This window comes from Thunnus albacares, chromosome 14 (assembly GCF_914725855.1).
Source record: "Thunnus albacares chromosome 14, fThuAlb1.1, whole genome shotgun sequence".
NCBI classification, from domain to species: Eukaryota; Metazoa; Chordata; class Actinopteri; order Scombriformes; family Scombridae; genus Thunnus; species Thunnus albacares.
In genome coordinates, this window is record NC_058119.1 from 6,966,662 (window position 1) to 6,992,846 (window position 26,185).

At 41.5% G+C, this 26,185-nt stretch overlaps 1 protein-coding gene across 1 annotated transcript; it reads left to right on the forward strand.

Annotated features, from left to right (window-relative positions):
• Positions 1-13: 13 nt before the first annotated feature.
• Positions 14-26,046, forward strand: march5 (membrane-associated ring finger (C3HC4) 5). The gene is made up of 6 exons (XM_044372334.1): positions 14-428; positions 12,809-13,011; positions 21,009-21,139; positions 21,505-21,688; positions 22,265-22,431; positions 23,652-26,046. The coding sequence occupies exons 1-6, from the start codon at positions 385-387 to the stop codon at positions 23,766-23,768; spliced, it is 846 nt and encodes a 281-aa protein (XP_044228269.1). The 5' UTR covers positions 14-384; the 3' UTR covers positions 23,769-26,046.
• Positions 26,047-26,185: the final 139 nt, after the last annotated feature.

Here is a 26,185-nt window from a genome sequence, read left to right on the forward strand (position 1 = left end):
GTAACTACGCACAGCCGTTCTATTTTGCGTTACCTCATAGACGGCCAGTCAATGGAGTCAAGCGGTCACGGCGATGCTATAATATTAGTGACAGGCGAATCCGTAGCTGATGTAACGAGGGTTTTTATTTGAATAGATAACTGCTATTTAGACTGCCATGCCCGCGAAGGTATAGTTTTATGCTTAATAATTGGCTCGTTTGCAGCTGACGCGCCGTATCAACACAAAGGCCTATGTAGCTAGCAGCTAGCTAGCAAGTGATTAAACGCCAACAGCAGCTGCAGCGAATTAACAGGCGTACCGTTTTTTATATTTTATCTGTAAAGCAACCAGTCTGATCTACTAACAAGAAAGCATTTGTGTATTTTTTGGTTCTCCACGATAATGGCGGAAGAGGGTGCGGTGGTCATGCAGCAGAATTTGGACAGGTGAGTTCAAGTTTAAGGCTAACATGCTAATAGCAGCTACGTAGCCTTGCGTAAAAATCACGACCGTTGACAGAAATTAGGCAAAGTTAGCTTCGTTTTTGACAAACAAACTTCTCGACTTAAATATGTGTTATACCGACTAATGACCTTAAACTCTGCAATGAATATCATTAATGTTAGCCAGTGTATTCTTGCAGTGTTGATACAGGACGTCCTCCACTAGCTACTGCTGTCATAAAATTGCTATAATAAGTTGCTACATTAAGTGACCTTAATATCTGCATATTACTTTGAACTTATTCACTTTAATGTTATATATGTTATTAGTGTGACATTGACCTTGTTACCCTTAAAATTAACTAAAGGTCATAAGTGTCAACTGCCACCTTTCCCCAAATATTTGGCCTGTTAAATATTGACCCTCAGACCAGAAGAAAGGCTGTAATCAGCAAGATTTCTGAACTTGTCACGTTCATGGTTAACTATCATTATGGCACAGAAAGAATGAACTGTCTGCCTATCTCCTGTTACATAGATGACTGAATACAATTTTCATGGCAAGTTTGCTGTCCTCTCCCTTGATATGTACCATTCAAAGACACATGTCTGAATTATGTGCATGGACAGAGTTGGTGTTCCCACACAGATTTGTAAAAGAGAGAAAATCATATTGAGTATACCCATTTGGACAAAGTCTTGAGTGGAGTTGCTGACATTAGGAAAAGTTATGAAAGAGGAAGGATGAGCAGGTTTCATATCTGTCACTAACAAAGAACATATTTTACACTAATTAAGACAAACAAAGCAACAGAATACATATATTACACTTTGAGTGTTTTTGTTGGCCCAAATCTGTGTTTTAGCTTCCAACACCACAAACCTGATTAAAAAAACTTCATCATGGGCATGAATTTGAAGTTGTACAAGTGACAAGCATCATGAAGGAAGAGTGAGCAAGGGCAAAAAACATGGCTGGAAGCAACATAGAAGAGAAACTCCAGATGGCAACAAAGCAAAGCTGCCATTGAGGGGGGAAAAAGCTTTTTTGACCAACTCTTTTTTGTGATGTTGTACATTTAATCAAACACACTGAGCTACGCATCATGCTGCCAAACTGTCATATCTGTTCAATGCCTGTATACAAAAGTCATTGAATTTCTTTTGAAACTTGGAAAAGTGTTGCAGTGATAAGTTTAACAGCTTAATTTTCAGTCAGTCGACAGTTCTAGAGCTAAAAACACATACAATCCTACCCTCAGAGCACACAGTCAGAAACTCTGCAGGTCCTGTGGGGCAGTGCGCAGTCATGAACTTTGCTCTGCATGTAGTTCATCACTTTGGTGGTCACATTAGACATAAAGTCCAGACAAAACACTGCAGCCTAAAATTAATGTCTAATGAAAGGTTTCTCATTCTCATTTTTCGTGGTAGCCGGCAGCTAACCTCTGTAGGTGATAAGTTGAACGCCCACTCTGAACAGCATTATTCTGCCTTTTTATTTGACTTCCTGAGCGTCATTTCAGCTGTGAACATTTCCAGTGTTGTTTTCACTTTGTGATTTAGCTTTTTGTTCATGCTGCTCTACAAGGAAAAAGTGATGCACAGTCATTTCACCGTGACAAAATGTAATTCTAGAATCACACACATAAAATTTAAAAAAAAAGAGATAATTTAAAGGGCTTTACTATGTGATGTCATGTAATATCCTGTCACACTGATCAGCCATACTTGACATCTTAAGGGCATTGTGCTTGTGGCTACCTCATAACAATGTATGCTTATGACAAAAAACGTTCTTGTACTGTTAACTGCTTGGGTTGATCTGCTGTCTGAAGGATTTTATCTTGAAGCTTCGGCTAGTAATAAGGTGCATAGTTTCATGTGATGGTCAAACTGCACAAAATTTGAAACAAAACTGAAATCTCCCCACCCCCACCCCCCCTGCAGAGAGGACCAAACCCACCTTCCCACCTTTTTATTTGCATATTACAGTTTACTCATTGTAAAGACTACACTAAACCATACCAGCCTAAATTCATTCTATATATTATTGAAGTACATATTATTTTATAAATCTTCAGCCACAAGGAAGGCTAATTGGGTGGGCTGTTAGCGGTTTGAGACAATCAAGTTACTTTTACAGAGTTGTGCAGTCTTCTGACAAAAGGACAACATACATCTATTAACTAATTTTAACAGGCATTTGCAATACAATAAGTTTTACAACTTGCAAGTGCGATGAAGGCTGAATCTAGTTTAGTTATCATAATGCAATTCTAAACCAAGTTAAATGAATCTGCTAAATCCAATGTACTGCGAGTGAAAGCTCTGTCAGGACGGGAGTAGTTGTGCAAATAGATGAAGTTTGTTTTATTTGTATTTGTGTTATCAGTGCACTTGCCATATTAACGAATAAGAATAAATTGTCATTGTGGAAAGGACAAGTCATGGTATCCAAAGTGCCATCATCTTGCTCCTGTTTTTTGTTGGCATATGTGATGTCGAGAAAATTAAGGGTCGGTTAAAGGTGCCCTGTGGAATTTCCTTGTTAACATTCAGTGTTACTCACCAAAATGCATTGTGTGTGTCCTTGAGGTTTAATAAACATGTTTGACGCATTTTCCTTCCTTTTGAAACATTTGCAAAAATGATCTTTATGCCTCTGCGCATGGTCGCAGGCATTATGTTCTCTAGTCGTCCGTCCGTCTGTCCCATTCTCGTGAACGCGATATCTCAGGAACGCCTGGAGGGAATTTCATTACCTCTGGCAAAAACATTCACTCGTTCTCAAGAATGAACTGATTAAGATTTTGGTGGTCAAAGGTCAAGGTCACTCTGACCTCACGAAACACCTTTTTGGCCATAACTTAAGAATTCATACACTAATTACAACAAAGTTTCACACAAATGTCTAATAGGATAAAATGATGACATTTTTATATCCAAAGTGTCAAAGGTCAACTTCGCTGTGACATCATAATGTTCAGCAAAAACACTTTTCTGGCCATTATTTAACGGCCATAACTCAGGAACAGAAGGGGAGATTGTGACCATATTTCACATTTGGTCAGACATTGTATTGGTGACACTTATCTTGGTGTCCACATTAAAACTGGTGATTTTTTTTTTTTAGATCTTCCGTGCTGACGGGTTGAAGATGTGTGTGAAGCATCCACGTTTTAGAATTTGTAGCTTTGCCGCAACATCCATATCTGAAGCATCGTCTACTATCATGGCTACAACTTTGTCTTCTATCAGAATCAGCTTTATTGGCCAAACATGTAAACACATACAAGGAAAATACACTTTTAAATTCCTTCAAAGTCTTCTTTACAAATATTATGAGTCTGGACAGACATGGATGTAAACTGCAACTTGACTGATTGATGGACGTATACTACTGCAAGGTGGTATTTCTAATTATTAAAAGTTTGAAACCTGCATTGTTAACATCCATGTTAACTTGCTAGCAGTCTTCTTCTTCCCTGCCCTTGTTAGCATTGACATTGGCATACAAGTGTAACCATGTGTACATGCACAAGAACAAACAAAACAGGGACACACATACATAAAATATTGCTCCACAGTGCAAGTCGTGGTCCAAAATTCCACAGAACAATTTAATGCCTCTTCTCAAAATTGTGAGGATGAGTAATTTTAAATTATTGTAATGAGTTCTAATTTAGTGAGAATTTAATGCTTTTGGGCTTTCAACAGTTTTCATATGCCTGGCAATATACAACATTCAAATGCAAACAAAGCTTTTTATGTTGGACTTGACCACACAAGCCATGCTGAATTAGATTAGATCTGATAGGTGTCATCCACCAAGTAAAGAGGGAGTGTTATTTTTACCTCAGACAATGGATGAATCTCAAACATTTTTCTCAACTGACCAGGCTAATGTCTCCTCACATTTATTCTGTTTGTACAGATGGGTGACAAATTAGGAAAAAACGGTACAGGTCTGAATGCTTGACCCCTATAGTGAGGGGATCTGGTGGCTCTGTTATGCTGTGGGGGGCATTTTGCTGGCATGGTTTGGGTCCACTTGTCCACTCAGAGGGAAGAGTCACTGCAAATCAACACAAAGTTGTTCTGAGTCATCACCGTTATCCTATGATGAAACATTTCTATCCTGATATGAGTGGTCTCTTTCAGGATGACAATGCCCCAATTTATATGTTCACTAGGGAACACTGAATGGTTTGAGTGTGAAAATGATGTAAATCATATGTTATGGCCTTCACAGTCACCAGATCTCAACCCAATTGAACACCTAAGAGCTTTTGGGCCAATGTGTCAGACAGCGCTCTCCACCACCATCATTAAAACACCAAATGAGGGAATATCTTTTGGAAGAATGGTGTTCATCCCTCCAGCAGAGTCCAGAGACTCGTAGAACCAGTGCCAAGGCACACTGAAGCAGTTCTGGCAGCACATGGTGGCCCAACACCTTACTAAGACACTTTATGTTGGTTTTTCCTTTAATTTGTCATCCATCTGTAGTTATAATAAACCAAGGGTTCATAGATATGTTAGCTGTTTTAAGTCAAACAAAGCCAGGATGTCTGCTTTCCAAGCATTATCACGCTAAACGTCTGACCAGAATTTTCCATCTTCTGTGTGAGAGGTGGTGAGCAGATGCTGCAACATTCGGTCCAAGCACATTGGTGTGCCGTTTCCCTCAAAATAGTCCCTGGCATTTGATAGCTTTTGCAGTGTGTACTAAAAAGGCATTTGTAGGCATTTGACGCAGCACTTTCTGTCAATATTGAACTTTACACTTTGAAACCATTTCCCAAGCACATGGTACAGTAGCAAAAAGAAAGGAAGGGCATGTGAGCTTTGTGAAATGTACTTCAGCTGCGTGCTGCGGGTGTGTGGCAGAGGCAATAACCCTGACAGTGTTTGAGGAGTTGATAGCAGGAAGATGTCATGTCCCCTTGCTTCTAGACAGTTGTGCACCCAGCCTCTATCACTGACAAACATAAGGCTCCACAGGCTCTTATCTGGGCCTGCCACAAGCAGCCAGCTGCCCCTGCAATGCAGCGTTTCACAAATAGATGTGGGGGACACATTTTAGTCCCGCCTGACCCTCTTATTGGCCCTCACACCACCTCCTTGTTTTATTCTCGTTTCGAATGCTTTTGTTGTCCAGCTTGCTGACCCTGTTGCTGCCTGTATGAATGGGTCAAATATAAAATGTATAAATTATAGCTTAGTTATATTGATGTAATGCAAATATTTTTCCAGACCATATTATCAGCTATTTCTAATATTTTCCTTTTTTTTGAGGACAATATCATGCAGCCCTTGTTTGGATTAATATAATAATATGAAAGCACCTGTAGTCATGGCCAAAGTATCATCAAGTTATTGGTCATTTACTCTAAAGCATCTTAGGTTATTGGACATATTCTCAATATAAATCAATAGCTGGTCAGCAGTTCACCTATCATGGCTTTGTAACCTTCAACTTGTGGAAATAACCTGCACAGTGTGGCATTAACTGAGCCAAATGACTTGTCTTAAGCTAGGTGGTTTAGCTGACAGGCCTGAGTTATTTGAACCATTAGTCATTAAAAGTATCCTGCGTAGTTTTTGCCAAATGCAGCAATACAGGAAGACGGGGAGGAAAAAGACTGCAAGCTAGTAAACATAAAAATGCAGCTTTCAAAATGATTAAGAAATTGGCTTTGTGTTTTTGGTGAGAAACACTGTAAACAAACATAACTCCGCTGGGCACCTTTTAACTGAAGGCCATCATGTTCACTTTGTGAGCCTCAAACTCACGGTTGTATCTAGAACTCTTTTCAATGCTGTTCCACCCCTCACAGTCTGTACACTGTGTACATTTTCATATTGCACATAAAGATCTCCAGATAAACATAACACGTGAGACATGGAATGTAAGCCAATGTGAATCTAATGACTTCCATAAGAAATAAAGCTTAATAGCTCAATAGTGACATACCATTCATCATAGTCTTCTTCACTTTGGAAGCCAGCCATTTATGGGCCAATGAAAGCATAAACAAAAGCCTTTTCCTGGTTGTGCACACGTGTTAATGCAATACAAAGGTCACAGTGCCTCTACTGCTGGTTATACAAGTACACAAGTCTGTTATGGGCTAGTCTGAGGCTGTAATAGAAGTAGGAGGCTCCTGTGTTAGTTGACTCTGGACAAACTTTACTTACCTGTTAATGACTGATAAACAACATAAACATACCTCCCGGAATCGGGTTTATAAGTCAGTTTCTTTAAAGTACTGTAGTTATTTTTGATAGATTTCACAAACTACTCCTTAAATACAAAGTACATGCAATAACTGAAAGACTAATATATTTTTGTTAAAACTGTCAACAAGGTGTTGATTCAAATCTGGTTATTTTTGAAGCTGGAGATTCTGTTTCTGTATAGATTGCACAATATTGTAAGGACACCCTGTTATTTTTGTTGACCTTGTGGAAAATGCCCAAGACTGTAAAACTGTCATCTTGTCAGTCGGTCTGGCAGCTGACATTCACCAGTTTATCTGCCAAAGAATAATTTAACCAGAGGCTGACACTTGGGTACTTACTTACACTCTGGTAGTTGGTAGTTGGATAATATACTCTTCCAGGGTGGCAAACACCCCGGGGTGTTGTTTAACTGACTTAGACAAGACTAGTTTGTTATCGAGTAGAAGCAGTTAGACATGGAGAAGCCCCCTAGGCCTTAACGTTCCTTTAAGATCTTTGTGGGCCCGAATCTGGTGCTCCTGTGCCCTGCCTTTGTGTTGAGGAACCTCCAGTTTTCCCACAGTCACGTGACCTTTGCTGAGTGAAAGGAGCCTTTGTGGGGTGGCTTATGTGCTTCTTAAAGAACGAGAGCCTGACTTGTGAGACGATGTGAAAGAAGCTATGCTGTCACACTCATCTTTGTACACAGTGTCAATCACACTACCATCCTGTATTCCTGTAGAGCCCACCACCAGACCCCTTTTTTCTGTGTCTGTGTCTTTATGATACAGTCTGCTGGGGTTGAGTACTATTCACATTTGAACCAATATGGTGTCGATACCTTGAATTCGGTACAGGTACCCAACGGTTCCTTTTTTCGGTACTTTACTCTCTCTCTAATAACAAAAATGTCATTTCAATTGTAAAACTAAATCCAAATTTCTCAATTTCAACATTGTTATTTATTAAGAACATATTGTTGTAACACCCAACACAAAATAAAACCCCTCTCCCCTCCCAAAGCCGTCCCTACAACCTCCAGCCTGTCGCAGTCACTAGGGCATAGCGTGAGAACACTGTCGTCTGTTTCATGGAGGACGCACATGTGATATCCTTCCCAAGATCTAGGAATCATAGCAGCGAGGTTAGTTGCTAGTGGGGTTGGGGAAAAAGGGGAAAAATGGGGGGAAAACAGTATATTAAAAAAACAAAAACAAATGAACAATGGACAGGGTAAAAAATATATATATATTTGAATGACAAATAAATAAAGGTATTGTATTTACAACTTAAAGTATAAAACAAACTACTCTAACAATGAACTACTTTTGTGTTTGATGGGTATTTCCCCTGGTTAGATGTGTTGCTATGGCCTGCTTTGCATTTGGCATCACAAATATTGCAGTTTGGAAAAGTGTAACCACACTTGCGACCATTTTCGGCTCATTATTGCCCTGACTGTGTTGGACTTGAACAAGTTGTAGGTTTAGGGCAGCGGTAACGCAGTCTCACTCTCTCTTTTTCTGTAATGATACTCTCTCTCCCGGATGTGCAATTGCAACAAGCAGTAAACTAGGAGGGATTCTCTGAAAGGCTCATAAGGAATCTAATCAGTATTTATTTGAATTCACAACACAACCTGCTCTCAAGGTACTGAAATTTGGCACCGATTGCTCTAATGTGAATAGGTACTCGGTAATACCGACACAATTCAGTCAGTATCCTTAAAAGTTCTGAGTGTGGTACCCAACCCTACAGTCTGCACTTTCTTTGATTGTTGAAGTTACATCCACAGTTGAGGTGAAACACGTGATGTTGGCCAAGCTGGACTGGAAGGATCCACAGTCCTTCACTGCTGCACATTCTTTTGATCCTGGCAGCTTGAAGGTTTTTCAAAATAACTAAAATAAAAAGGATAATACACACTGCTGTTCACCTGCCCTTGAAGTTTCAAAGCAGTCGGTTAGCATTAGGTGGATTAAAGCTCACTGTAGAAACAGCAAAGCCCCACTTGAGTTTGCCTGTTCAACATGTAAATAAGCGGTTGAGACGGCAGGTCACCTTGCATAAGCAGTTTTCAGGCAAGTCGCCATCATCAGATATCCTTTTCTTGAAGGACATTTTCATGGAAAGCTTCCAGATGTTTTTAAGCAGTGATGGGGAGATGTGGCAGGTGTAGGAGCACCTTTGAACATGAATATGTGAATATACTGTATCAGGAGTAGCGTTGTGAGTACATCGAACAGCAAGTATTCGTTACACCTGATAATATACTGAATTTGTGTAATTGATTAAATCTTAGATTGTTCTTCAGACTAGTTTTATTACTGTCCATTGTTTTGAATTTAGAGGTTTACAAGCCAAATCAATTTGCGCTTAAATTCTTGATCTGCGGGAGATCATTTTGTACATGTGCAGCGTAGGCTTATCTGGACAAGAGTTCTGTTAAACAGCGTTGAGGCAACAGTGAGTTGGAGATTAAGGTTTCACACAGAGGATAGCATTTCGATGGTGTTGTATTAGGTCCTGTCATGCTGTGGGGCTGGGTTACAGGAATAGGAGCCAGTGACTCTAAGGGAGTGCTGGGTTTTGTTCTACACTGTTGTACTCCTGTGGAGGCATCTGTCCACTTTTCTTTTCATCCTCATGTTTTAACACTGCCTCAGTATCAGCCTCTGAACCATCTTTTGAGATCTTAAGGCCCCCAGTGTAGGACATGGGAACTGGCCACATCCTTTTTATATAACCATCAAAACTGCCCTGCACTCTGTACACAGTGCAAAAGATTGTGATCACTGAATCATCACAAGCAGCTTCGTGCATGCTGCAGGTTCACATAGCTGACAGATGCACAGAGGAGGAGGGCTGTTACGGGATGGGCCCTGTGAGGACAGTAGACAGGAGTGTGAATGGAGGGTTAATGTTTCCATCACACTCAGATTCTCCACATGTGCCCATCCTGGCCCTTTAGCTGGCCATGACACCTGAGCGCCTCGACCCAAAGGCTCCTCTCCTGCATCGTCATGTTTTATTCAGCACCAGGGGAGTATTGGAAAATCATCCATTGCAGGCAGACAGGCAGCAACCTGAGCAAATAATCCAAGTTGGCCATCTACAGTCTTTCACAGAGGACCCCCTCAACTCCCCAGTGGCCCCAGTAACAGAGCACACCTAGACCTCAGGATGACGATGACAGAGGGCCAGAGATTTGACATACATTATTCAACTGTAGGAGCAGGAGGGTTGAAATATACATGGTGCTCTATGGGGATTCACTGAGTCAACTACTGAATAAATGCTGAAGCCAATGTGAACGTGCTACTATAAAACCCACCAACCTCTCCAAAAAGCATTTCAGTGAAGAGGCAGTTTTAAAAATTAGTCTTCCATTAAAAAGAGAGCGTTTTTATAGACATGCTTCTATTCATTAACAGAATTGAGTTTCCATCACAATGAGCCTTTGTGGTTACCACAACTCAAATTAAGTGCCAACAAGGCATACAGCAGTAAAGCATAACTTCTAGATTTAAACCATCTCCTCAAAAAGCTATGGGTGACATCACAGGTATCTAGACATGTTCATGTCCTTATGGATAAGTTAAAGCAAAATGTGAGTGAAACAGGTGAATGATTGTACAAATACACTGGGACAGTGTGGAAAAACTGGCAAAATCCTCATGGTCACAGGCAGTGGGTAATTTTAGTGGAGTATAATTTTTCCTTGCATAATGATTGTCAGTGAACCCACCAGACCTTTTCCATACTTCAGATGCATTTATGGGGTGCCACCTTCATTCTGGGCATAGGTTTAGCAATAATAGCTATAGCTGATACCACAGTTGGATGTTTCTATTATCCCTAATGTGGTAAGAAACATTTCCTACTTCCTAGAGAGAGTAAAAAGGCTCCAGGTTTCCTCCATTCCAGGCATACCTGTCTTTAACGGCAGGAAATGGAACTGAACTGTAGATACGTCCTAGCAGGTCAGAAACAGGCAGTTAGTTGTCTAAACTTTGAAAACTTCAGAAAAGACATCCTGTCCTGTTTAATACCTCTCAATCTGTCTTGGGTCCAGAAACCATGAAAGTGATGATGTATGCTTACTGTTCCCTAGATTTAGTTAAGATTTATCTGCCAAGTTTTTTATTGGCACAAATGTCTTGATGTGAATGACACCCAAAATGTACATAATCCCAGCATGAGAAGAAAAACAATCATCTCTATTACAATCTGTCTCTCCTTGTTGAATTTATGCCAGGGATTTATAGGAGGTGTGTTTAGACTCATCATTGTTTCATTCATCCAGTGAAATGCCAACTGTTCAGGGTTCAGTGTAATTATGAAAATGAGAACGTAAATGTCACAGACGGATAGGCTGCAAATGGGTCAACGGCAACCAGTCAGCCCTCAAACCAGTGGATCTCCTAGCAATAGACTAGTCCCAGGGTTAACTGAATGTGAATGAGGCTTAAAGGGAAGTCTTTACATTTTGGTTTTAGTTGGTTATTTTTCTTCATCTCAGCAATAATCAGACAACGTGTAAAAATTGCACTTGATTCATGAGAAGTGATATAATTCCTTAGTCATAGTTTTTGAGAATGGCCCAGTGTCACTGATCAATTATTCAGATCTAACCTATGACTATATTCACTGGTACTAGCAGCTAAAATAAGAATGTCACTGGTCTAGATTCTTGAACTTAGCCACATGCAGTGAGACACATGGGTGGTGAACCTTCCAGCCAGCCGCACACTGCTGATTAATTATGGAAAAGCAATATAATGTCACAGTTGGAGATGTACTGTGGTAAGGTCAGGGAACTTGGATATCATATTACCTCCCAGATGTTGGACAGACATGGAGCGGAGAAGAGCGAGGGGGTGTATTGTTCACAAAAGGAGTCCAATTAATTGGAAGACTGTGTGCAGCAGACAGGCCAAACATACTAACTAATGACTCCATTCCTGTTAGGAGGCACAAGTTTGAGGAGGTGTACTCATACCCCTTTTTTAAACGGAGGAAGTCTTTACTCTGAAGGTCTTTCAGTGTGTGGGACGATACAGTTTCAGAGGAGGGGAAGGAGGATGTGTTGGGATGCTTGTGGGCGGGAGGGGGGATGTTAAAATATGGTTTGGCTTGAGGCCAGAACACAGCGTTTGTCTGGATGTCACACACAGGGGAGACTGTCTCCTCAGTTTGTCTCCATCCAACCCCCCCCTCTGCTTTCACTGCACATCCTACCTGTGGTTTTTCAGAATATTGTGTTCACCTTCATAAGGTTTCTCTGGTGAATCTAAGTTCGACTAGCGATGTGATCAGTCCTGAAAGCCAACATCAGAAGAATGTAGCTCAAACTAGAGGAAAAGCTAGTGGCCATAATCAGTAAAAAGCAAGAGAGGGGTTGTCCCCATTTTGAATATACTGATCATAAAAGTATTGGTTTTTGATAAGAAATGGTATCTGTAGTTGTGATATGATCTGAAATATAATCATCTGGAAATTCTTTCCTCGTATCCAGATGGCAGGATGAAGGGCCTCTTTGTTGGATGGAGAGTTTGCATTGAGCCGTTTTTGTGGTGCTGTCAGATATGCGTGACAAGCAGTCAGCATCACAGCTTGTTTGCCTATAGGCTTTATGTATTGATCTTGGCTGATTTCATGCAGAGTCACTGGCCCAGAGTGATTCGTGACTCAGATACACACATACACGCATGTGCCGGGTACATCTACATGGCCTTAGACTGCAGTCAGACATTTCGTTGTCCTCATATGTAGAGGGAATTTAGCTTTATCTTGATAGACGTCAGTTGCCAGCATGCACATACATGGACCTGTATGTCCTTCACAGGATAATTATGGACTTCCAAATGATTTTGACCACCTAAATGGTATTATAAATATGTTATAAAACCCAGCCTTCATTTGACATAGAATCTCAGGTCATATTGGTGACAGGCAGTTTTTTGCTAGCTGGCCCTCCAGATGGCCTCTGCTTGTCTGTCAGTGCCTGTGGAGAGAAGCTCTATCTATTAGTCATGTCTCATTACAGATCACATTATCAGTCAGATTCATTTAGATTTTTTTTTCTCAGTGATCAAGGTGTGTTTGTTTCATTGTTTTCATCCCGCCTGTGGGTGTGTGTGTGTTTGTTTTAGGAGCTGCTGGGTGTGTTTCGCCACAGACGAGGATGACCGCACAGCAGAGTGGGTGCGTCCGTGTCGCTGCCGCGGCTCCACCAAGTGGGTTCACCAGGCCTGCCTGCAGCGCTGGGTTGACGAGAAGCAGCGGGGCAACAGCACAGCGCGCGTGGCCTGCCCACAGTGCAATGCAGAATACCTCATCGTCTTTCCCAAACTGGGTGGGTTGCATCTCACACAGGAGATAACCAGGGCTGCTGAGATGAGCTGGAGGCTTAGAAATAAGAAGACGACCTTGAACAGGCACTAGCTTAGCTTTGTATTTTATTTTAGTTACTGATCACTGAGCAGGGTTGAAGGGGCTTGAATTTCAGAGCAAGGTTTCTGTGCTTGTTGAAATGTTAGGGAGACAAGTATCCCTTTTTAATTAAAATTTCCAAGATAAACCGCGACTGCACATACCTTTAGCTAGCTTCATGAATTAAGATTCAGTTTTTCCTGGTTATTAAAGGACCAGTGTGGAGGATTTAGTGGCATCTAGCGGTGATGTTACAGATTGTAACCAACTAAATACCCCTCACCCTCCCCTTCCAAACATGTAGGAGCAGCTACAGGGACTGTGAAACTTGTGAAAAAGGCGAAAGGCCCTCTCTAGAGCCAGTGTTTGGTTTGTCCATTCTGGGCTAATATGGCTTCCTATGTAGATATAAAGGGCTCATTCTAAGGTAACAAAAACACTGATTGTACACTAAACAAAACATACTTGTTATATTCAGTTTCTACCAATAGATCCCCCTAAATCTTACACACTGGTCCTTAAAGTGACAATTGGCAAAATTAGGATCAGGTATAATAAAAGAGTGAAAAATTGCCTTCCTGCTGGTTGTTGTTGTTGAGAACTAAGACATACTGAGAAACTGCCAAAAGTTTCAAACTCATAAATCTGAATTTAATTAGTTGTACTGTCGCAATGTCAAGACAACTCTCATTTTCCACCACTTGTCAACACTGAAGCAGCATTATAGAGCAGCTTTCCATGTAAATAGACTGCTGAAGCTCCACAGAGGGCACTCATAATAGTCGTTGCCTGTAACTGTACTCTAAGCTCTGAGAGCTATTCAGTTTGTCTTGCCTGAGTGCATGTTTATTTATTCCAGGGCCAGCATAGGTTCTGTGGTGATCTGGGTAAATATTTCCTTGCAGCCTAATGAGGAACAGAAGGGTGCTCACTTGTTATAGGGCTCAACTCCTGGCTGATTGACCAGCAGCAGTTTAGGGAAGCGGCTGCTGCAATTATCCTGACACGTCAGAATGACGAGGGCTTCAGTTGTTCCCAAACATCAGCTATGACTCATCTAGTGAACACCAACAGTGCTTATTTGGCCAGAACCTGCTCACTTTTCAGTTTCTCGCTGTTTCAGATCCTTCCATACATTTCTAAGAAACAAGTGACTTGTCCTCATGCTTTTTGTTTCACAGCAGTGACAGAAAATTCTAGGTACAACAGAGATAAAAATGTTGGTTTTATCCCTTTTTATAAAATTCTTACTGCCAAATGTCAAAACTTGCACATATTAAGGTTAATTCTGGACACCTGTCTCTACATTACCCATCAGTCTCTGGACCATTGCCATTTCAACCTCAAAGAGAGAGAAGTTGCAATTTGAGACAGGACCTGGCTCTAAGAAAATGTTAGTCTGCAGGAGGCTTGGCCCGGCTGGTAAACAGGTTCATGTATATTTATAGGGACCAAGGCTGCGCTGTCACTCACGTTGGCGCTATAAGCAGAAGGTTCAGCTGAGCTTCTTTAGACACTTCCTCCTCCTCATTAAATAACCCTATGTATGTGTGTATCTACCACTGAGAGCTGATTATTGGCACTTGGCTGGTTGCTGGGTATCTCAGGGTGAATGTGTCTGTCATGCTCTTTCCTTTTGTATTTAAGGTCGTGTTGATTGGCTGACAGGTCCCAATGGGCCTGTTAGTTACTGCTTTATTAATCCTTACATGCAGAAATAAATAATTCTGTAGAGCAGTCAAACAGATCTCGATAGTTACATGTGTTCAGTGATAATATATGATTCATTAAGGTGTCACACAAATTGAGAAACAACTTGATTAATTACTGAAAGATGCATGTAACTAATATAGGGCCGTTGACAAGGTTGTAACAAGGTCATGATAAGGTCAAGTATTGCCAAAGAATTGTGCCAAGTAAGTGCATTCACAGGTTTTGTACAGATATCTTAATGCACCCAGTGTTTGATTTGGAGGTAAAGAGTAACACTATTACCATAGAGTTCATAAATGTATACCGAAGCACAAAGAAGATGTGCGAGAGGTTCAGTGAAATTGAGGTGAAGCCATGCCTGACTAGTTGCCAGGCAACATGGTAAAAAGAAGTCTGTACTGTACGCTACATTGGAACAAATTGCTCACAATCTGGGATGTTCTTCATATTCATGTGCCTTTTCCTGCTTGTGTGGTTTTATTAATCCAAACAGATTACTGTGTTTAGAAAAAATGATTTAATTTTAATGTATATTCAGTTAATTGATGACTAAATAAATATGAAAACTCAAGCAAAATTGAATTCAAATCAAGTGTAGTTTAGTCCAAGAAAACTTACTTGACTTCTTGTCCAAAGGAGATACATGGCCGTGCTTGTGTTATCTAATCTTAGTGTCTCTCTCACATGCTCTGGCTTTAAGACACATTATGAATTGAGTCTCTGTTTAACAAAGCTGCATTTGAAGTCATGCATGTTTTGGCATAATGTGTCAGTGTTATTCTTACAGTGTGGCACATCATTATGATGTCTCTGTGGTTAGTTATTCTTGGCAGCTCTTCTCTTTTTTTTTATTTATTTTTTTTTTTTTATTACAACAACCAATGAATAGTTCTGCTTCAAAAGGTAAAATGTTTACCCTGAAGCTCATCAGCTCCTGACACCCACTCCAAAGTTTGTTTTTGAAAGCTCAAGTGGTTTTGCCAAGAGCAGCAGAACATTGTGATGGATGGGCCGGTGGTTTATTTTGAAAGGGAACTTCCTCTTCACTGTGGCTGATCTGCTGAGTAATGGTACCCTTAGAGAAAGATACAGCAGGCTCCTGACACCATCACTCATTCTTTATTGAGGTATATATATATATCTATATATGTATATATATATATAAGTGTGTAACCAGAGGCTTGTGATACCTTTGTCTTAGCTGTGTGTAACTTTCTTTGGTTTCCCTTCAGTTCAGATGACAGACTGAGCAGATGTGTGGGAGGATGCTGCACATCTCAACTGGCTGCCTGTTGTCAGTTTTGCTTTTTTTTTTTTTTTTTTTTTTTGAAGTGAGAGAAGGTCTAGTAAGGTTCAGCTGGATCTTCTGGAAATCAGTGGGATATCTATCCTATATTTAAAAAAAAAAAAAAAAGGATTAATTTAAGTAAGTGTAAGACCTAAAGAGGGGGGTAGTGAGCTGAGGAGGTAGGATGTATTACTTGGAGTTTAGGAGAGAGCTATGAGAGTGCTAACCTTTTATTGCCACCTGTTCTCACTTCCTGTTAATAGATGGAGAAATCTAATAGATGGAAATCATAACATCTACTAGCAGGATTTGCTCTTGTCTGGTAACCAACCACGATTCAGAGATTCATTCTTTTTATTAAGAAAAATGTTTTTGTTCTGACAAAAAAAGGTTTTCACTTTCCGTCCAGCAGCTGAATGTGTCCGTACAGGAAGTGGATTAGTGGCTGCTATATGCAGAGAGTCTGAATTTTACCTGAGAGGCTCCTCATCCACTGGGAAAAGTGTCGTTAGCAAGTGTTAGATAGAGGTGGCGAGGGAGCCGGGCAGAGATGCTGGATGTGTCTGGGAGAGAGGAGTGGGAGTGAAATTGGGTCATGCAAGTAGTCAACGCTGCAGCTCATCAAAGGCTGACAGAGAAGAGTGAAGTGACGCCGCCGCTCTGCTGATGAATTTATGAAATCGCAGCTGTCCTTCAGTGTTTCCCTGTGACTTTAACATCACATTCACACATCATTAGAGCTCTGCTCGGTGATGGTGACGTTTCTAGACCATACAGAGCAGGATGTGCCTCAGACGTGATCCTTTCCAGCAGAGCACAGCATGCAGACGTTGCATGCTGATTTGCTAATTTTGCATTTCTGGCACTGAATGTACCAGACATGGACTATCTAGCATTTGCAAATAAGTATCGGTATTTTATTTAATCTCCTTGGAATACCATATCTGCACAGACTTGTATTTCCAAACATCTGTATTCTGCATTACTATCGCTTAAACCTCAAATAGTTGTATGAATTTTAAATTTAAAGAGTTCACTATATCTTGTTCTACACTTATGTACCATCTGAGGAATTTCAGTCCCTTGCTGCAGGATAAGCTGGGCATTAGTACACTTCAAAGTAGGAGGAGTAGAGAATTGTCTGTTTTGCTGCATCACTGCTGCAGTGTGTCTTTGCCATTTTTATTCCAGCCCTGCATTCCTTATTGTGGTAATACAGGCACAAGACTGCCTAATATTTATCATTTGCCTGTTGTACAGACAGCCAATCGCTGCATGTGTATCGTGTTTGTTAAAAAAAAAAAAAGCTTTAAACACAGATAATAAATTCTTTTTGAATATAAATTTCGTGGCTTGGCTGCACAAGCGGTGGTATTTGCAGCAGCTTTAATTAGCCCTCAGAATAATACTTCACCGCTCGGTGACAAAACAGAGATGACAGATTTCAATTTGGGTGATAGAGGCTAAATTGTGGACAGGTAGAGGCGGGGAGCGCTGTTGGGATGCTGCCACAGTAGTTATTTTCTCAGGGTTACTGCTGTGGCCAGTTCATTTCTACTGGCCTGACAGGTATTACTCATGTTTGGCTCCTGGCTGGGTCCCCTGCCTGCTGCCTGATCAGACGGGGGGTTGATTCGGACCCACAGATCACCTTTTCCATTAACCTAGGTTTTGATTGTTTTCACTGAATTCTGGCACAGGAGAGACGGAGGCTAGAAAGACTGCAACTCACAAAGATGAGGGTAGTTTTTTATACTCTTCTGGCCGTATTCCCACCAGCACCTGCTGCGGAGCCAAAGCCAGCCTATCATGCTAATTTGACTGGCAATATAACTCCGAGGACGGCGTGTCCTTGCTGCTCCTTCTTTACCGACGCTCTGCGTAGAGAGGGTAAACAAGCCAGCTGGAACAGCGTGCCAGCATGCATGCCCACTACTGAGGAATTGCAGTTGCACTTTTCCCCTCTCTCCTTTACTTTCTCCCCCTCCCTTCTTTTTAATTATCTTAATTATGGAATCTGCTTCCCTTCGCTGAAATGAATTGCTCAGCTCTCCATCCTGCCAGCGGACCATTAAGGGTGACCCAGTTCCCTCCGGCCTGTGATGGTGTAATGCTTAGGCAGGGAGAAAGCGGAAGAGATTCCAACACTGTCATCAAAATATGCCATATTAATGCACTCGAGCATTCTGAGATCAATCCGGTCGGCAAACACAGGTGCAGTAAAATGGAGCTCTGGACAGCATCAAGAGGTTGGCAGTGGACAAGACGGAGCCACTGTGTTTATAACTACTTCAGAAATAAAAGTGTGATGTTTCCGTTGTGTGTGAAGTAGCTTTAAAAAGTGCCAAACGCCTCTTGCTCGCTTTTGGTTTCATCCTCAACAAGTGGTTAGCAGCCCTGCTGTCTATAGAGAAAGACTTAGAACTGTGACCTAAACTCAGAGCTTGTAAACAGCTAAATGTACTCAGTCGCTAACAGAGGCTGAATTGTATACTAACTCGTGGCAAGTACTTATGGGTAACAGCCTCATGGTGGCCTGGCTGTACAAACAGCTTAATAAAGTCTGTCTTATTTCCAAACTGTAGAAACCCACAACCCCGAAATAACCACCGAGCCTCCGAATTATTTTAGGAAGCTGCTTCCGTTTTTACACTTGATGTGTAGTCTAGTGAAAATGTTGTTAAAGATGTTACAGTTAGCTTTGGTTTCCTCTGGAGGCTCATGAAAATATAGCCGCTCAGGTGTTTGCTTTAAATTTGTCCACGTTCTAAATGATGATTTGGAGATGGCTCGGCAGCTCCTGCCTGTAATCCTCCTCCTCCACCAGCGGCCTGTAACCAACTGCAGCAGTCCTCCTTATCTTTAAACGATGGAAGCTTTCCGCGCTACAAGGTCGCTCTGGTTTTTACTTAACACCAGCCTGTAGCTCAAATGAACAGGATAATATATTTATCAATCTGCTGCTGACATGTTCAGAGGGGAAAGTGTTCTTGAACCAAGTCCTGCTTTCACAACCAGCAATGACTCAGCACTTTGAACACCACCTCACTGCCTTATTTCTCAACTCGACAAGACATGTGTCAAAATCACTATTTTAAAAATGTGTCACTCATCTCCAGAGAGACACGTTTTTTAGAAAGCTGATTCAGATGACCTTTGAATCACTTTTAGAAATATGTGATTGTTTTACATCTCTGGACGATAATCCATGATCATATGTATGAAGACAGAAGGTTTTAAACAGCTCGTACTAATCAGATACTGTCAAATTGTTTCTGCAGACAATATTTGAATTCTGGTGAATATATTTACTTTTGCTGGTTAAAACGTTCCAGAAAACATGGTTTCAAATATTAAGTATTCTTCTATAACATTACGAGTAAATTAGCAACAATTAAAGTTTAAGTTCAGGAAACTGTGCTTAGTTATTTAATTTGACTCTAACGCTCAAAAACTCCAGCAAATATTACTAAATCCTGATTGGTGGATATCACCATGCCCCGCCCACTTCAAACCAGTGAGAACATTTACTAGAAAAACATAATTAGAGAAATTTCTCATGTTAAAAACCCCAAACTGTTGCTACTTTGGCAAAACATTTTGCGTTCATGTAGCAAAGCATCCGGTACAGTGAGAAGGTAAAACCAGACTCTGGAGTTTGGGAGTCGGTTCCACTGCAGCACATCGAGACCCACTGGTGCGTTTCTGTGCTCAGTCCCTGTGGCGGCGTCCCCACACTGCTCTCCTCCCACTGACTCCTGGGTTATTAATAGGATGCGGATGGCTCTGTCTGAGTGAGGAAATCAGGTTGCCTTCCTGTAAATATTGCATGATTTCCCTCGAGTCAGCCTGGAATTCCAGAGAGGAGGATGCAGCAGAGAATTTGTTTTTTAGGTCCTGCTCCTCATGTCAGACAGGGACTTAACTGCTCCGAAGGCCAGTTTGGACTTCAGATTAAGCCTTATTACATGGTTGATGAGACTCAACCCAGTTCTTTTTAATCTAAGTGTAACCTGCCTGTGAGGCATACAGCGTCCAAAATTAACACACGCCAAGCTCCAAACGCGGGTAGATTTTCCGTTTTGGCGAGTAAATCTCTGAAGGCTATCTGCCACACTGGTGGGTCAATGTTTGTGCCAAAATAGTCATCTAATAAAATATCTGGCGTGATGGCTCGGAGGAAATTACTCATGTTTGTCTCTATACAGTGTAGACACGCATCCCATATGTGTTTTTTAATCTGCATCTAAACAGTGCTGTGAAACAGGTGAAGGAGCGTCGGCCACAGACTGTTTCAGCGCTCTACCCGCATTTGGTGCCTGGCAATACCTTATCATCTCAATGACATGTACTGAAACTTACGTATATGTGACACAAAAAGGCAATTTATTATTTTGGTTGGTAAAAAAAAAATATGCGTGGATTTTTTTCATCTAGCAGTCCCCGTGGCAGGTTAGTCAGAGAGTTAATTTTGGACAGTGGAAACATACCTCCTCCCTGTCTGTCAATAAAGCTGCTACATACAGTCTGCACCCACCTCATACCTGGCCTGCTCTAAAGTTTCACCGTGTTAAGGAAGCAAGTTGGTTTTAACATGGCTGCATTGTTGTCATTTTTCTTTTTGCACTAGAGAACACGATGTTTATTTAGTGTGAGCTTCCTCATGTCTTCACTTCTTTCAATCTCGTTTTTAACTTGTTTAATTCAGCGTAAACAGCCGTAGGCAGGAAAGGAAAATGTGCGGTTACAGGTCAGTGTTGATTAAATTCCTGAGTCACTTCATCTGCCAGCTTGACTTTTACACAACATGGAACATGCGAGCAATGGCGACCTCCTTTTAGAAAGTGTTGTATCAAAACAAGTGAATGAGGAGGAATCAGTCAGTGTTTCTAATGAGCGTTGCTGTTTGTCTCCATCAGGTCCCGTGGTTTACGTGCTGGACCTGGCCGACCGGCTCATCTCTAAGGCTGGCCCCTTCGCCGCCGCCGGCATCATGGTGGGCTCCATCTACTGGACTGCCGTCACCTACGGAGCCGTCACCGTCATGCAGGTCTGACCAGAGATCCTTCCGGAGAGGTTTTGCTTTATAGCAGAGCTGTTCATACTTGTCAAGGTTGTGACGGTGACTGTTCCTGTGCACTGGATAATTAAATCATAATGTACTGAAAAGCAGTTCTGCAAGTCATGCACATATTTCTATTAAGGGGGAAAAAAGAGAAAGTAAAAGTTATATTGTTAAAATTCAGCCTGCATTATAAATCGTCACACAGCTGCTCTTACACCCTCTGTGCAAATACAGTTTTTGGGTTTTTTTTTTTGCTCCTTTATTGCTCCTTTCTTGGATTCTTTCTAAAAGTGAACCAGTTTGACTCCTCTGCTGTTACTCTGCATCATAACGTCCCCCCTGCTCTCCAGGTGGTGGGCCATAAGGAGGGCCTGGATGTTATGGAGCGGGCCGACCCTCTGTTCCTACTCATCGGCCTGCCCACCATCCCTGTCATGCTGATCCTCGGCAAGATGATCCGCTGGGAGGACTATGTCCTGCGCCTGTGGAGGAAGTACTCCAACAAACTGCAGATCCTCAACAGCATCTTCCCAGGTCAGAACACACACTGTTGTCTTTTTCAACTTTAATTAATCAGTTAATATATTCAAATGTCGTCATGCTCCTGTTTTGTCTTTTGTAATGTCGGTGATCTTGTTCAGTTTTTCCTTTCATTGTGAGATGATGTGAATAAAAGCAGGAGCTGTAACTGTATTCAGACTGCAGCCTCTATGGCTGGACAGTATAGTGAAATGAACGAGACAGATATGCAAAAGCATAAAACAATTACTTCCTCAACAGAGCAGTTTTATAATATCATAAATCCATTTAAGACCCAGAGGTTGTTTCAAAATGGATCCAGACAATGAATCAGAAGCTCAGTTACCACAAGCAGCTGTGATGTGAAACACTGGATACGAGATGTTAGTAACTCTGCATTACTGGTTGTGATGAACGGCTGTAGCTTATTGATTTTGAGTCGTCATCGTACACAGTAACTTCATGTGAAATGAACATAAAAGAGTGAGAGAGGGTTCTGTGATAAATGATCAGCTCTCATCTCAGGTCTGTACCGTCCAACAACTGACATCAAACTGTCACTTGGCTGCTGCCTTGTGTTTGTCTCTGCAGGGATTGGCTGCCCAGTTCCTCGCATCCCGGCGGAGGCCAGCCCGCTGGCAGACCACGTGTCTGCCACCCGGATCCTGTGTGGCGCGCTGGTGTTCCCCACCATCGCCACCATAGTGGGGAAGCTCATGTTCAGCAGCGTCAACTCCAACCTGCAGAGGACCATCCTGGTGGGTGCAACGCACATGCATACATGCATATAACATAAAACAAGATACATAGATGAGTGTGTCCTGCAAGTCAAACTCCTGAGGTCACAAAGGTCACGATAATAAAGTCCAAATTATATTTATAGTAATGCAAGTAAGTTTCCAGTTAGTAGAAAGTGAATTGTAGTCACATTCCTCTCGTGATTTGAAGGAACCACAGCATCAGTGAATAAATGATTCCAGTTTAGCTCGTGTTACTGGTGCAACATTTGAGTCACTCTGGAGAAGCCTCACATACCAGCTCACCTACTGGTGAGGACAGCGAGGTAACCAGAGTGGCTCATGTGATCCAGGCTGCACTGATACCTCTGAACACTCTGTCCTCGTCCTCTCAGCTCTCTGACTGACAGAAAGGCTGCCGCTGCTGACGGAAAGCTTTGTGTCTCCAAAGTTTGTGGCGGATAGACGAGGAGTGCAGCTGCATCGTTAGATTTAGCTGTCACGCAGAGAGGAACAAAAGAATTCATGAGTCCGGGGGAATCTGCTGGCCTGGTGGTTAAAGGCATCTATCGTACGACCACAACCACCCTGGTTTAATGTCGCTTTAATGTTGCTGTCAAATGCAGGTGAAAATGCCCCCCCCCCCCCCCCCAAAAAAATAGGAGAAATGTAATTTTTAAAGGGAATCTATCAATTTTTTTGTCGCCTCCTTATTGAGTTCAGCTTTTTTTTTTTAATGGTAAATCAACTATAAATATTCTTCATTCTAGTTCAAATAGAACATAACAGCTACTATAAGGGCATAAAATTAGCACCAGCTATCAGCCAAATGCTGGTAAAATATGCAAGTGGCAGGTAGATTTGCTCTCATCTATAATAATATGTAATCTATAGAATGGCTGCTAAAATTTGAATATTCACCAGCCGTTTGGCCGGTGGACAAAAAAGTAAATTGTGCAGCCTGGCTACTATAATGCAGCAGGAAACAACCATGATGTTAGATATAAATCTGTCAGCTCAAAGTATTGAGCCAACAAGTACAAATGAGTAAATGTATTATAATATTCCATGTTGATAGCTGGACAATAAGAAACTACGCAGTATTTTATGGGATCATAGGTGCTGAGTAACAGTCAGTGTGGAAATGAAAGTTTTCTTGTTTTCTTTTTAAGTCGTAATTAGGAAAAAAGCTGTGATGTGTATTTAAGCCTCCTGTCAACACACTTGTGTTTTCCCTACAGGGAGGCATCGCCTTCGTGGCCATCAAGGGGGCGTTTAAGGTGTACTTCAAACAACAGCAGTACCTGAGACAAGCCCACCGCAAGATCCTCAACTTCCCCGAGCAGGAGGAAGCCTGAGGAGTCTCCGCAGTCCGGAGGGAGGACGGCCGGACGAACCACACACCTGTGCTGGAGGGGTGAGGGGGGTGGGGGGAGGAGATGAACTGTCAGTCAGACTCTGAGCAACAAGTGCTGGTGAAACAGACTTTTAAGATCAGCGTCACCCTCGTTATCTACTCCTCAAACCGCCTCTCCACACCTCCTCACCCCTTCTGTTCTGGAGTGATTCATCGCACCGCCGCTGACATTCACGCAAGGATTCCCCGCCACCGCCACTACACCTTGTTTTTAAATTTTTGAAGCTTTCGTAAGGAGAAGACGGATAAGACGTGTGGACACACTGGAGCACGCGTGCAGTTACACACAAAGATCTCTCCCAAGAACTCGAGGGAGGATGTTTCAACAATCACATAACTAATACGTATTGTAGACTTACTGTATTTTAAGAAGAGAAAATGCGGGGCATGTGTAATTAGAAAGTTTTATAATAATAATAATAAATGATTGTTTTATAAAGTTTATTTTGCAGATTTGAAACGTCCCCTTTGCCAGCGTGTTAGGGGTTTCTATTGAATGATGAATCATTTCCGTGTATGGAATGTATTAATGATAAACAATAAATGTGTTTAACAGTTGTGAATCATGATGCAGTACATTAACCACAAGCAGGAAGTGTTAACTCTTCCTGCTACTCTAAGGTACTCCAGTAACACACTGACCACAGCTCATGAATTCAAGTAGAGGTGTGTTTTTTTAGATCCTGCATTATTCATGGGTTGTTGCATTTTTCTGTTGACATGCCTTGGCAGTGTTCACGTTGATTCTGTAGCTTTATCTCTATTTTCTAAAATGCTTTTATGTGTTGTTTTAAAACGTCATTTGCCATCACATCCCTGCAGGAGGAGCCTGCTGTCTCCACCGCGTCCAGGATGGACGATGCGACACGGATGCTTTTGGTCCTTTCAGAGCTTTTTGCAGTGACGGGATGTCAGACTGGAAGCATTTTTAAAAGCTTTGAGTGAATTGCACACAGAGCTTTGATGCAGCACTTTTCACTGGGAGGCGTGAAACTTTGCTGAAAGTTGATAAACGTTTAGTTTTTTTGGATTTAAACATGGGGGTTCATTTTAATATAATTATAGATATACATATTTTTTTCTTTTTCCTCTCTCTCTCTTCTGCCTCACATGTGATGGGATTGTTGCTGCCTGAGTGTGAACTGTAGTCCGGGTCAGACACTGTGGGTCTGGGGTAATTACCAGGCAGATGTAAGTGAAACTTGGACACTGGCTATTGGAAATGAGTCATTGGAGCAATTTGGCAGAATGTTTGTGTAAATTAAAAGGTCAGTTCACCCAAATTACAAAAAGAACATATTTTCCCACTTTAGTTTTGATTTATCTGTCGGGGAGTTCTGCCTCCACCACACAACTGAGATGAATGGAATTTGGTTGCACCGAAAAATAACCTTTTAAAAAAAACTCAACTTAAAATTTCATGTAATTTGAGACTATTTCTTTGGCAGAAAGTTAAGAAGAAAGCTTGACAGTAAGAAGTTAATTTTGATTTTGAATGATTTGAGCATTATGAAAAAATTCATTCACCTTCATTGTACTGAAGTAGCAACAGAAATCTCATTGATATCAAACATTACTGCACAGTTAGATAGTGAGAAACAAATGCCTTTTTACTAATTAGGGTGAACTGACCCTTTAATCGACCCTTTTGTATCACTCCTGATGAGCAGGTTGGCACCTTGCACGGCAGCCTCTGCCATCAATGTATGAATGTGTGTGTGTGTGTGTGTGTGTGTGTGAATGAGTGAATGTTGGCATGTAGTGTAAAGCGCTTTGAGTGGTCGAGCAAGGTGCTGTATAAACAGTCCATTTAACATAGCCATAAATAGTAAATAAATAATATAAATTGGGAGCATGATGTGATTAGCAGTTTCACTTTTTCATGTGGCAAATATTTCCGTTCACAGGGCTGTTATCAAAACTGAACCACAAGTCTGTGTTTTCTGCCTCTGAGCGAACAAGAACATTCAGTATGTGACTTCCTGTGAACAGGCATGACTTAAAGCTGACCACTTTGAATATTTAACCCGCACGTGTAAACTGTGCCTGCTTTGCAGGTGTCCTACTCTCTGCTCTCCCTCTACATTCACTGTTAAGTCTCAACTCTGCCAAAAGAGACAGTGAAGTTAAAAGTGTGAACTGTGTTGTACAGACATTTGCTTCTGACTTTGAAGAGTCACATGGTATCAGTTCTGTGAATAAATGTATTTTTCCAGTTATTGACGTGGATGTGTTCTTTGCATCAGAAACGCACACTGTTCCAATCAGTTGTTTATTAATTAGAAACACACAGGAGACAATAAAAAGAACAAACTCAAAACGTCAGCACTCTGGTATCTCCGGCCCATGAACCCAACC

Coding starts and splice junctions, on each gene's coding strand:
- march5 (XM_044372334.1), top strand. CDS start 385: ATGGCGGAAGAGGGTGCGGTGGTCATGCAGCAGAATTTGGACAG. Junction 21,140..21,504: donor GAGCCGTCACCGTCATGCAG/GTCTGACCAGAG, acceptor CCTGCTCTCCAG/GTGGTGGGCCATAAGGAGGG. Junction 22,432..23,651: donor ACCTGCAGAGGACCATCCTG/GTGGGTGCAACG, acceptor TTTTCCCTACAG/GGAGGCATCGCCTTCGTGGC.